General features: G+C 39.2%; 1 protein-coding gene across 1 annotated transcript; it reads left to right on the top strand.

The window, feature by feature from the left end:
- Positions 1-3953: 3953 nt before the first annotated feature.
- Positions 3954-12070, top strand: spo11 (SPO11 initiator of meiotic double stranded breaks). The gene is made up of 13 exons (XM_042004610.1): positions 3954-4134; positions 6603-6716; positions 7374-7462; positions 7827-7893; positions 7981-8089; positions 8419-8505; positions 9587-9623; positions 9731-9840; positions 9953-10052; positions 10439-10476; positions 10829-10905; positions 11265-11376; positions 11851-12070. Exons 1-13 carry the CDS (start codon positions 3971-3973, stop codon positions 11968-11970), a joined length of 1224 nt encoding a protein of 407 aa, XP_041860544.1. The 5' UTR covers positions 3954-3970; the 3' UTR covers positions 11971-12070.
- The last annotated feature ends 1189 nt before the right edge of the window (positions 12071-13259 follow it).

The following is a 13259-nucleotide window of genomic DNA, read 5'->3' on the forward strand; positions in this document are numbered from 1 at the left end:
AAAAAGAGTGCTAACACTTCTGCCAGGTGTAAACCTACGTGAACCATTTGAGGAGAAAACTGTGATGAAGTGCATCAGGAATTTTGCTATTAGAGCTCATTACCGAAATCACAAGATATGGTCATTTGCTTCTACATGTTCTGTATTTGGGTAGGTATTTTTTTTTTTTTTTTCTTTAATTCAGCACACACTTAACATTTTGCCTAAAGCATTTTGACTGCACATTCACATGCCTTACTATGATCTAAGTCAATGCAAGCAAATACAGCCCTCTCCACCACACTCACAACAGGTTGGAGCATGATGCAAAGCTCTAAAGACGACCACACAGCAATGCAGTAAAACATCCCTGGAAACTTTTTCACACCCCTGTAATGTTGTCATCTGTTCATCATATTGTTCTCTTTTTCTCCTTTCTTTTTATTCACTGTGAGAGTCAGTGCTCCTCCTGTCTGCATGGTTAACTTTATTTAGGAGCGTAAAGCATGTGGTCAGAGGTCAGATTAATATTTATTTCATGTGTTGCCTCACAGAGCAGCAGGTAGCAGTTCTTTGAAGACCTGTAGATGCGAGGAGGTGGATGAGGTTTGACGAAGTGGGATCTGACCAAGTAAACTTACAGATGATACTGTTAATTTATTTTTATTTTTTTTCTTCTTTTTCAAGGTAGACTAACCCTCAAATGAAGCAGTGTGAGGTTGGGGTGCAAAGATGTAAGAGGAGAGGGAGGCCATTTTTTTTCCTCTTCACATCTCCCTGTCCTGCCCTCCTTGTCTGCGTTTTTTGGCATAACCCTACTGTGCACAGTTCACAAACTGACGGCCTGTTAAAACAGCCTAACCAGGTGGAGCTGAGCTATTGCAAATGCTCCCCTTCTGGTGTCTCACACATCCAGGGGCCTCATGAACATATGAGACACAGCTGTGAGACAGGCAGAAGAAAAGAGAGGGGGTGGATTTATGAAACAGCTTTTAAATCGCTCATGTCGTGGAGCCCATTTAGGTTTTGGGTTTGATTACATTTTTTTTAGAAAATCTGTATCCAGTTTGAAATTATTGATTTTTTTCTTTTAAAGTTGCATGTCTATAAGCAATAAAACTGTCTTCTAATAAAAAAAAAAAAAAAAAAAAAAAAGCATATGGTGGCAAATGCAACCCAACAGTTGTGCCTTTCTTTCCGTGAGATTGACATTATTAGTTTGAAATTACTGCAAATAAGGTTCATTGCATCCAGGATTTTCTAGCAAGATATAGAAGAGAATCTTATATGAAATATTGCACCTTGCAGACCTTACTGACATCACTCACTACTTGCTTTTGCCTGAATGAGGTAAGTCCTGTCAACTCTGTGTTTGTCTGCAACCAGATATGGCACTTGGGAACACCAGAGTTGCTTGGATCTGATTTATAGCCCTCAGCAGTCCAGCCAGACCCATCAGTTAAAGTTGGTGTTACTGACAGTCAGTGTCACCATTTTAGTTAAGCTTTCCATAATGCCTAGCTTAGTAGCGCTTATCCATTGCAGGATGTTATCACTCAGGCACTCTGTCACTTGTGTCATGAGCACAGAGTCTGGGCTTCACACTGAGCTGCTGCCCTCGCTCAGCCACATACTTATCAACATCCATTACTGAGGTGTGTGGGCCTGATAAAGCTCTAGCAAGTTTCATGCAGCCATAGGCACAGGTCCCATTATTCCAGTTGATGTAGCGTGAGGCCTTGCCCCTTTGACTCTTGCTCTCATCACCCCATAAGGCTATGTTACTCTGTCAATCAGACAGGACACTAAGTAATCAGTCACTTTTTCTTTAGGGGTTGCTGATCTGAGGGGCCATTAGAGAGATGGCGGTATAGCCAGACTGGCCATGGCCAAAAGCTGATGAGAAACAGAGAAGCAAGAGAGCCTGAGGTAGGAAGTGTGTGTGTATGTGTGTGTTTAGGGGTTGGGGGCAGAGGAGCAGGAGGTAGATGTGCTGAACTATGTGGATTGTGAAGGGAGGGCAGCTCTGTTTTCTATTTGTGAGGATTAGGTTGACAGATCTGTATTTAGTTTCTTTGGGCCTCTAGCTGCAGCTAATCCCCCTCACCTGCAGTGGGTGCCCCCCCTCCCACCCACCTTTTTTTCCTTTGACCCTGCAGCCCCCTACTTTCCTCATGCCCCCCCACCCCTCCTGCCAAGCACAAACACTCATCCCGAGACAAGCACATGACTCGTTGCACTCTGTCTCCTCAGGTTAGGGCCTTGGACTCAACGCAAATCTTTCTCAGCCAGAAGGAACAGCAGGGGTCCCAGGCTTTCTGGAAAAGAAGAAAAAGAACCCTGACAACCTGTGGTCTTCCACATATTAAGATTTTTTTCAGCTTGAGTGAGGAGTTCATCGTCGTCACTAAAAGATAGCAATTACACAGAAATTAAGAGCCATTACATCGGAAGCAGCCTGTCAAAGCCAGTCAGGGGAAAGGGAGACCTTTGGTAAAGCTGCACATTAGGAAATATTCAGGGTCAGGTCAGGGGCATGGACCTCTTCTCTTTAGATTCTGGCTCACACACACTCTGACCAGGCCTTCACACTGTGAAAGAAAGACCACAGTGCCTCTGCAAATACACACAGCATGCCTGCTAACAACTCTAAAAGGTGGGGACTCGGAATGACCTAATAGTTATAGAATCTCATCATATTTCACTGTTTCAACAAGGAAGCACCATGACTGCCACATGATGCAACAATAGACACAGAACCCTAAAACACATGTTGGCCTGCATTATCATTACACACATCCATCATTTAAATTATACTTAAAATCCCTTCCACGTGGCTAAAAGAAATAATAAAACATATTCATTATCTCATAGATTCTAACCACAGTCAATTAAACTTCTGCCCTTTTCTCGGAAAACCAAACCCATACCAAACACATAAGTAGAAACACACATGTAGACACACCTTTAGACAAGTAGCAGCAAGCTCAGAGAAAAGGTCTCATTTCTGAGGGCCACAGAGGGTGCTAATGGGATTTCTCTTTACAATATCAGCAAAAGCTTACAACCTCACATGAGTGAGGTGCTAACTGGCCCACACACTTTCCTGGCTCTTGTAAATGGACAGAGCCTGTAATTATATAATGGCCTTAAGCTTCTCCCAGTAACCTACTTACTCATAATAAAGATTGTATTTTATACAAGACTCTATGGGTCTTCGTAGAAGTGAAACATTTTTTTATACCTTTATCTCTTATAGTCTGTCCGATTGGATGGTATTTGAGAAACTTTAACATGTTCATTGACTGGACATTGTCATATATGGTCTATAAATACCCCAATTTGGGCCTCACCTGATGGGTGTACTCAGATCCTTGACTTAAAGCAGTAATTCTAAACAGTAAAACACGACAAGAAAAGCTGTTATTGTATCAGAATAAAATATAAGTGGTAAAGAATGTAAATACTTAAGGAGAAATACTTCAGTCCTGTCATTAGGTGCACTGGTCATATTCAATCAATAAATTTTCCACTTAAGCTAGTCATTTGTAGATTGTTAAGTTTTTTGCAATAATTGCTGTCCTATTTTTTCATTCTTCCTCATTGTAGTAAAAGTAATCACATAGATAGATAGATAGATAGATAGATAGATAGATAGATAGATAGATAGATAGATAGATAGATAGATAGATAGATAAAAGGTAAATAAATAAAATAAGATATTTGAAATAGTCCACCCATTTGAACACTGTGGTTGTGGTGGTTAATTACATATTTTAAGACTGTTTTCTCAACAATATTGTTTAGCAGACATGCCAGACCCCGCAGTTTGTTTACCATTTGTCATGACAGCAGTTATTTAGAAAAGGGTTAAACTCATCCGCTTTCAAAATAAAAGTTATATGAAAAATAGAAAGCCTATTTAAAAAATACACACGTCACACTTCTATCGTGAATGGCAACTGCGTTAAACGCGCGAGATTTTCACTCGATGTTTACGCGGGAATATCCTGCAGATAGTGGTGGTGGTGTAGGCTACATGATGGGGTCATACGCAGCACCACTCTTTTCTGAAATTGACAAGCTTCGAGTCCAACTGTTAAGCAATGCAGAGGTCATGCCAGTCAGCCAGCGAGCTGAAGAAGACGTCAGTCGGTAAGTTTACAGCTACTTTTCCTCCTGACGCTACCTAGCTTAAAGTTGTAGCTGTCTTATGTGGTTTCTCAAAGAGCAAATCGCAGTTTAATTAAAGTGAAACATCAGCAGCGATTGATTAGCTCAACAAAAATCAGTTTACACTATCTATTATTTCATGGTTGGTGACAGATAGCTGCTTTACTATGTAAAACTTATGTTAATCTTTTGCGTTGAGTTTAATCACCGCATTATTACAGGTCATCCCACTGCAGGTACCACGAAGGTGGGTGTTACAGTTTTTCTCGAAAGCTCAACTTTCTAAAACTGAACACAAAACCCAGTTTTCAAGCTACATTCCTAAAACCTCAAATTCTTCTTGTAAAACGTAGAACACTATTGAGCAGTCAGTACACAACACACAGAAAAATGCTAAACACAATGCTCAGAAGTACTAGAAATAAGCTTTAATGCTCACAGTAGCTGAATGGCTTATATGAAGAGCAAAACAAAAAACCTGCCCATTAAAACCTTATATATATATGCGCGCTTCCAGATATTGGTTCATTCATCAAAGGGTGAAATCAGTTTTGAGTTGTTATGTCCAGCCGCTGACGCTTTTGTGAATTGTGATCAAGGTGTGTTGCATGTGTTTATCATTTTGCATCATAAGTGCATTAAAATGAAAATGTATGGGCAAGTTGTGCCTAAGCATGTGAAACGTGCTTATGGTTTTGCCAAAAGAGTGACTGATTCAATCTGTGGGTTCAGGCACCTGAGCATTTGGTTCAGACAATAGGGTTTAGTTTTTCAAGCAATTGAAAAAAACTGTAAGTTCTATATTCATTGTCATGGTGGGAATAAAACATAAATCGTAGTAAACAATAACAGTGCCTTGCATTGTGTGTGCAGAAAAAAGCCCTATGCACCACTTTTACAAAAATAAATCTGGACCCATCAGACCACATGACCTTCTTCCATTGCTCCATTGTCCAATCTTTTTTGCTCCCTAGCAAACTGAACCCCTTTTTTCTGGTTAGCCTCACTAATTAGTGGTTGTTCTTAAGACCCAATCCTTTGAGTTTCCTTTGCATTGTGCTTGTGGAAATGCCCTTACTTTCACTATTAAACATAGCCCTGTTTTCTACTGGTGTTTTTCTTCGATTAGATTTAACCAAACATTTAAATGATCGCCGATCACGATCATTCAGGATTTTTTTCCAACCACATTTCTTCCTTAAAGACAATGGTTCCCCACTATCCTTCCACCTTTTGAATGTGTTGGACCTTTCTAAACCCAATTTTAGTAGTTTCTGCAATCTCCTTAGACATTTTCTCTGTATGATGCATGCCAATGATTTGACCTTTCTTAAACAGACATCTTTTCTATGATCACGGGATGTGTCTTTTGACATCGTTGTTTAAGAAATGAGAAGTTACTTTTTGCTGCCCTGGTGTGGGTGTGGTGGTTAGGACTGCAGCCTCACAGTAAGAAGGTGCTAGTTTGCATCTCGGCTGGGGAGAGGTTCGAATCTTGAGGGCAGTGGCCTTTCTGTGTGGAGTTTGCATGTTCTCCCCATGTATGCGTGGGTTCTCTCCGGGTACTCCCGCTTCCTCCCACTGTCCAAAGACATGCATGTTAGGTTAATTGATTACTCTAAATTCTCCCTAGGAGTGTGTGCGAGTGCGAATGGTTGTTTGTCCCCTATGTGTTGGCCCTGCGATGGACTGGTGACCTGTCCAGGGTGTACCCTGCCTCTCACCTGTTAATGCTGGGATAGGCTCCAGCTTACCCACGACCTGTAATGGAACAAGCGGCAGAGGGGGAGAATGAAGTTACTTATTGCATCAGTTGGGGTTAAATAACTTGTTGCCAGCTGAAATATAATCGCCCATTCAGTAATTATCCAGGAGGAGGCTTGTACCCATTTGCTAAGTTAAATCAAGGTGGCAACTTTTGTTTTGGCCAGGCAGTGTAGATGTGTATATATAAAATATATATGTATTTTTTTGGTGTTTTTGTGATGCATACACATGTATATCTGTCTGCATTTTTATATGTGTATAGATGTTTGATTGTACTTGACCCCAAGAAGAATAGTGGCAGTTGATGGCTGCAACCATTAGGGATTCAAATAGAAATCAACAAATAATAATAAACAAAAGGGGAGGGGGGCATGTTTTGTTGTAGCACATTTAGCGTTGGTAGCACACAGGATCAGCTCAAAGTGTATACATTTTAATTCTTAAAGGTTATATAAACTTAGCAAAAAAAAAAAAACAGGAAATTTGTGTTTGGTCTTTAATAATAACGATTGATGATGTATTATATGTGATTAGAAATCCTTATTAGTTATCTTTACAACGAGGTATAACTTGCAAGAATAATTTTTCTGTGGAATGAGCAATAGCGCTAAACATGTGGATAGTGATTGATTCTGCTACAGCATCATTTTCATTACTTTTTTTTTTTTCTTTTCTTTTCACAGTGGTGAAATTTTGAACTGCATTGAAAATGTAATCCTTGCAACAGTTACCAGTCTGTCCGTAAATGAAGCCCCTGTCCTGGTACTTCCCAACCGATCCAGTTGGGCAAATATAAGGTAACTTGATTTAAACACATTGTAGTCATTTTACACATAAGTAGACTGTGTGGGATCTAGTGTAAGCCACTTGGCTTTTCAAAGATAAGCACACAGTTATTTTGCATGAAGAAGTAAATAAACATGTACCTCCAATGTTTTTGTGGGAAGTCAGGCCACACAAGATGATCACAATTCTGTTTAATTTCCTTAAAGAGGAAATACACACTTTTGCTGTGGCTGGATTTACACAAAGGGTCTTTTAGGCAAACTGCAGGGAAGCCAGTTGGTTGAAAAAGATGTAAAACTTTCAGCTGTGGTTCAGAAAGATTGAAGCTACTTCCTGATGACCTTGTCATAAGGAATTTAAAAGTAGTGGGCCAACACATGCAGGCACATAAAGGCATGAAGGGCTTTAAAATGACTGGGATGTGGAGACCTTATGCTCAGAACAAGGAGGACTGTCTGCTCTTTTATAGATCAAACCTTTCCACAACTTTTATTACATAATAGGCCAAACGTTTATCAATATCAAATAAAGAGGATCTTTTTTGCAGGTAGCCCCCTGGGTGCTGGGAATTTTAGCATTCTGGTAGAACTTCCACAGCTGTATCAGAAAATTCAGCACACACAGTCTGTGTCAATGTTGTCAATGATCTCTTTGTTTTCCACATGAAGTTTTGACAGTGCCATCGGGCTTCAGATGAGCTCAGAACATTCTGTCACCACCGTTCGGAGCGACTGTCCTTCATCTGTTACTAGATTTGGTGAGAAATTACACACACCTCTTATTTGTGCACTTAGCTTCATATTTGACTCTCTGTTCCTTTGAGTCCAAAAAATCTTTCCAGCTGCATAGTCCCTCATGTGGCTTTAATTTGTATTTGTTATGAACATATGCAGAAACAGCACAAAAGGCAGTAAAAGTCAGTCTTAGTTTTAGGTGACAAATTGGCAGAGACAGAACATGTTGAAAAAGGCTTTTAAGGATCAGTTCACCACATGGACAAGAGCAGACTATATTTCTTTCCTTTCTCCTTCAGTGTTCTATGAAATTTGAGCTACCACTGATGATTAAGTTAAGCGTTGATGAGAAAATAAATTTTCATATCTTTGTTTCCTTGTCTAAAGCACAAATTCTCAAGATTCTCTCGGTCATCTACAGACTTGTGCAGAGCAACTCTTATGCAACGAAAAGGTCATCTGTCATTAATGCACATTTCATTCCAGCCAAATAAGTCATCCTCTCTCTGAAATGTTCTCCCCTTGATGTTTGCTTCCACAGAGATATCTATTACAACAACACACAGCTGTTTGGTTCACAGAAAACTGTGGACAGTATAGTAGATGACATCTCCTGCATGCTGAAGGTTCCTCGCAGATCACTACATGTGGTAAGCATGCATATCTGTGTTAATCTGAGAGATGGCTTACACGAATGTGAAGCTGTGTGGTAGAAGCCTCAAATATTAAAAGTGTGTAGTAAAATTCCTTTGTATATTACCTCAGAGCCCACACATGAAATGGGTTATTTTAGCCTGGTATTTCAGTTTTGCTCAGCTTCATATCTCAGGAAACACCGGTGGAGTAAATATGGTTCTGGTGATCAAACAAACCTGGAGTTAATGTAGAATTCAAAGAGCCAGTGGATGGAAATATGTGTTGCAGTAACTGTGTGCTAAATTGTGTGTGTGTGTGTGTGTGTGTGTGTGTTTATCACTAGTTGGCCACATCCAAAGGCTTAATCTCAGGTGATCTGAGTTATTTGGAGGAGGACGGCACAAGGATTGACTGCCACTCCAGCTCTGCTGTAAGTTTCACCAACAATTAAAATCTAAGCTGAAGAAGTATTTCTGTTACTGCTGTAAGAAAGTGTGACTTTACATCATCTCTAAGTTTATAGACCTGAGCTAATGGATCAGGGAATACCTCCTCCAATGCAACGGCAGGTGGACAAGCTGTTTTTTCTTTACAGTTCACAGCTAAATGTGACCATGAGCAAATTATCCACAATAGACTTAATAATATGTATGGATTATGAAATCATCTGTGCATTAAAGTTTGATGGGGAAAAAAAAACAACTAAATTTAAGACTAATAGGAAATTGCTCTTCCTGGATGAACTCACACAAAACCGATGGCATATGCCCTGAAGTTACTGTTGTGGAGAAGTCGAGAACCAGTCAGCATGTTTGTGTTTTCTTTCGCTAGACAGGTGTCCATTGCCATCGTAAAATGTTGGCCATGAAAACAACACGAAACAAATTACATAAAAACTCAGTAATGTTTTTGATTAATGCAGGAAATTCATCTCCACTTCCAGCCATCTGCTCAACGGAGTCACACTTTCTATTGCAGTAAAATAAAGGAGCGCAAATGTGAAACATCCTCATAATCACTGTACAAAGTGAACCTTCCTGCTTTGTACAGCTACTGTGGGAATACGCAGGAACTGAAGGACGTTGTCAGGTTTCTCTGTCTACACCTTTTGTTGTAAATGTATGTAGCAGGACTTCTATTAACCCCATGTGTTGAACATAAATCCAACATAAAGGTGACCCAAGGAGACCTTGTGGTTAACATCATTCTTTTCAATAGAAAGTTTTGCTTGAATCTACAGTGTCCAACAAAACGAACTGAAAAAAGGTTTTACCTTATAAAGTACATTTTTGAATAGCTTTATTTGTTGCTGCTTATTTTTATGCCTCATTGCCACCTTTTATAGCACACATCTGTCATCAGCTTACTATACAGTTGACAACAATGTGTCTCATATACTTTGTGCATGCTTTAGTTGAATATGTCATATGTGCAGGACTGTGATGTGTCAAAATATCCGTAGGGTACTTTACTGTCACCCAAACCAGTAATTAAACTTCTTTTCTTTTCAGGCTGTTTCAGTTTCATCAAACATTAGTGGGATTAGGAGTATCCTTTGTGCATGTCTTTAAAGACATTTTTCTTTTTGCTACTCATATCTGTGATTTGTCTTGTAGAGAAAGGGGCTGTGTGAGCTTTCCTTTACCATATTTCAGATGTTGTATCATCAGCTAAATTTGTTTTGATAGTTGAGAAGGATGCAACATTTCAGAGACTGCTGGATGACGGCTTCTGCTCGAAGCTTTCTCCTTGCATCATAATCACAGTTTGTTTTTTCAAACCACTGCTTGAAAATGATGCTGATATTGTGTCGTTTAGAGCTGGGATAAGAGCAGTACTGCATGCATGTGTTTTTTGTTTTGTTTGTTTTGGGTTAGGGTAAAGGCGTGCCAGATGTGAACAGCAGGTTGATGGTGAGAAAACTTTGGGATGAGCTGCACATCCCCATCTTTGCACTTGTGGATGCTGACCCTCATGGTACAAATTATTTGCCTGAATGCAAATAGGTTTAACTCACAAGCATACTTGCATAGTTTAACACACTTATCAGCACTCGACTCCTCTTTTATCTCCACACGCACACAGCTGGGTTGCATGTCCCACTAAGCCAACACATTAGCACCTGTCTTGTACGTCATGGTGCCTAGTGTGGCTTTTATTCCCGCTGGCGTGATTCCGTTCAGGCAGGATGCCTCGGTTTCCATCAGTCTTCATACTTCAAACTTTTTTTCCCATCACATGGCGAGACACATATGTAATGCTTTACTTTGTTCTAAGCTCTGTTACACATCTCAGAGGATAATTGGTCTGGTATGTTGGTGATTGCAGCGTGTCTTTGTCTCTTTTTGTCTGATCTTTCTCAGGCATTGAGATTATGTGTATCTACAAGTATGGATCTGTGGTGAGTCCTTCCATGCCAGTTATTTCTGTGCTCTATATTACCCACTGTGCCCTGCTCTGTGTCTTTGTTGATAATATGTAATTATGATGCCACCTCCTGTACTTAAAGTAGAAAAATAAAGAAAAGGGCCAACCATGCATCTCTGACTTTAAAACTAACGTGGTATGGAGTTTATGTTGCAACATCCTTCTGGATGTTTGTGTAACCATTGCTGTCTTAATTAGCTTAATTGTGAACATGTGCTGAGCATAAGCACACTATGAAGGTGCAATATTGATTATCTTTGTGTTTGCTGGAGACTTTGTTTAAAAGTGTTTTGTGTGAATGGGTGTGTATGCTGGTTTTTCCACAGGCAATGTCATTTGAGGCCCACAGTCTGACTGTCCCCAGCGTTATGTGGCTAGGCCTCCTCCCCTCTGACCTGCAGAGGTTTGGACTCAACATTTGCTACTTCCTACTTCCTCCTCCTGCCTCTAATTGGGATTATATTCTGGGGACACTTGGATTGTTTGTTTTGGTTTCTGTTGCTATTGCCCTTGCTTTTTATTTTTTTTCTTTCAAGAAGCTGCATTTGAAGGCATATTGGGTTTTAAGTATACATTCTCTTGGACAAACTTAGTGAAAAGGGCATTTTGACATACATTTAATTGTAGTCTGCACTGTTTTTCTTCTGTGCTCCCTCCTAAGTGCACACAAAACTCCTTACTAAGAGATTGCCGATTGAAAATGGAAAAAAAATGTTTTGGACCAACATCCAGTATTAAAAATGACACCATACTGTTCTTTAGGTTGAGGGTTCCCAAAGATTCCTTTATTCCTCTCACCAAGAGAGATGAAAGCAAACTTGAGAGCCTGAGAAAGCGGCCTTATTTAACCAGCCAGCCGGGGTGGCAGAAAGAGGTGAGTGAAGAGGAGGAAAAGATGAAGCTAAAGGAGGAAAGTATCTGAAATGTATGATTATTAAGTCTGGCTTTAAATAGTGCAGGGTCTAAGGCAGACGGTGAGGTGCTGAATAAGTGTGTGATTAAGATTGTACATTTATTTTACTAAAGCACCATGACTAACTTCAAACTGAATAGATGTGATTTTGCAGGGTGAAATATACCAAAGACTGCTGTCCTTGGAATATGGTACCACTGAGTTCATGTGAGCTGTTTTTGAAAATGGTCTGAAGAAAGTTTTCCTTAAAAGTTTTTAGATGTAACATTTTGCTCATATGACAAAGCTGAAGTGTGTGACTAAACTCTGCTTTCTGATACAGAAGATACAAACTAAGCCACTGTTGTGGAGTCGCTATGAAACACCTGATGATTTAAGCTTGTTTGCATAACTTCCTCTTGCATGCCCTTTACAACTGCACGTTTGCTCTTGTAGATGGAACTGATGCAGCAGAGTAAGGTCAAGGCTGAAATACAGTCTCTCACAGCCATAGCTCCTGACTTCCTCACCACCATCTACCTACCCAGTAAGCTGCGCTGTGGAGGCTGGGTGTGACCTCTTTGCCTCCACTCAGTGGAATAACAAGTGCACTGCAGAATTTTGTTTCACAACTGTAAGATCTGGTTTGGTACGACAATGAATTCATAAAATAAAGTTAAACATTTCAGTGGTTTGTAATTTGTTTATATGTATATTCCATTGTTTTTCTATTGAACTGTTTCAGAATTATTGCAGGCTACATTAAAACCTTTCTGATGCAGCTGACAAGAAAAGGCAGCTGAGTGGTCTTTTTATCCTCATTAATATCACAAACCATACACAGTTTTATGCAAAGACAAATGAGTGTTCATGGAGAATTAAGACTCACTGCTGTTCTGCTGCTGGGGAACATGGTTATTAGACAATTTAGATAATACTAGATGATTTAAAAATAGCTGCCACAAAAACTCTACAGGCAAAAGTAATTTGGAACAGGCAGTTTTAGTAATTGAAGTGCTTGAATTAAGTATGAGTTAACTATTAGATTGGCCATTAATAAACGCAGGAAACCGCTGGGTTATATGTATGTCAAATACATTTCAGGTACTTAGTATTCATTTAGAAAGTTCTAATGCAGAGAATCACAGATATAAAATGATAAAAGGCTGATGTTTTGTGATTAATAGAATTACCAATTAGAAACAAATGAAATTGAGTTATAAATTAATCAAATCAGTAAAACAACAGTTAAAAAATATTTTAATTAGATTTTTCTTTATTGGAGGTAAGTGTTACAAAAACTTATTGACATTTTAGACCTGAATCAGTGACACTTTGGTTTTTAAATAGGACGAGTTTATCAACCAATTTTTTTTAGAGAAACATCTTTTGCTTTTTGTTCAACGAACCTATATTGCGGGAAATTGCGCCACCTGGTGGTGGCTTTAAGATAACCGCATAAACCAGATGAACAGGATACATATACAGTATAAACATCGTCTGGATGAGTTCTGATTTAATTGCTATCTTATTGTAGGGGGTTCAGTTTCTTTAATGCTGATTTTTTTTTTTTTTTTTTTTTTTTTTTCACAATTTTACTGGTGTGCCCTTTTTGATCTTTTCTGCACTTATATCAAAACATAGCTTTATGTGAAGCTGGCATAAAAATAATTAACTATAATAACTATGCTTAAGTCAAAAAAAAAAAAAAAAGCTCTGCTAAGAATATTATAAAACAACTTCTCTATCAGAATCGCGTCTGCACAACCCTGGTATTTCTACAGAAACACGCTGCAGCTTTAAGATTTACAGTTACTCTACAAAAGTTGTTGATAATGTTTTGTGAGAACAAATATAAAAGACGT

The sequence above is a fragment of the Melanotaenia boesemani genome, chromosome 13, assembly GCF_017639745.1.
Source record: "Melanotaenia boesemani isolate fMelBoe1 chromosome 13, fMelBoe1.pri, whole genome shotgun sequence".
NCBI classification, from domain to species: domain Eukaryota; kingdom Metazoa; phylum Chordata; class Actinopteri; order Atheriniformes; family Melanotaeniidae; genus Melanotaenia; species Melanotaenia boesemani.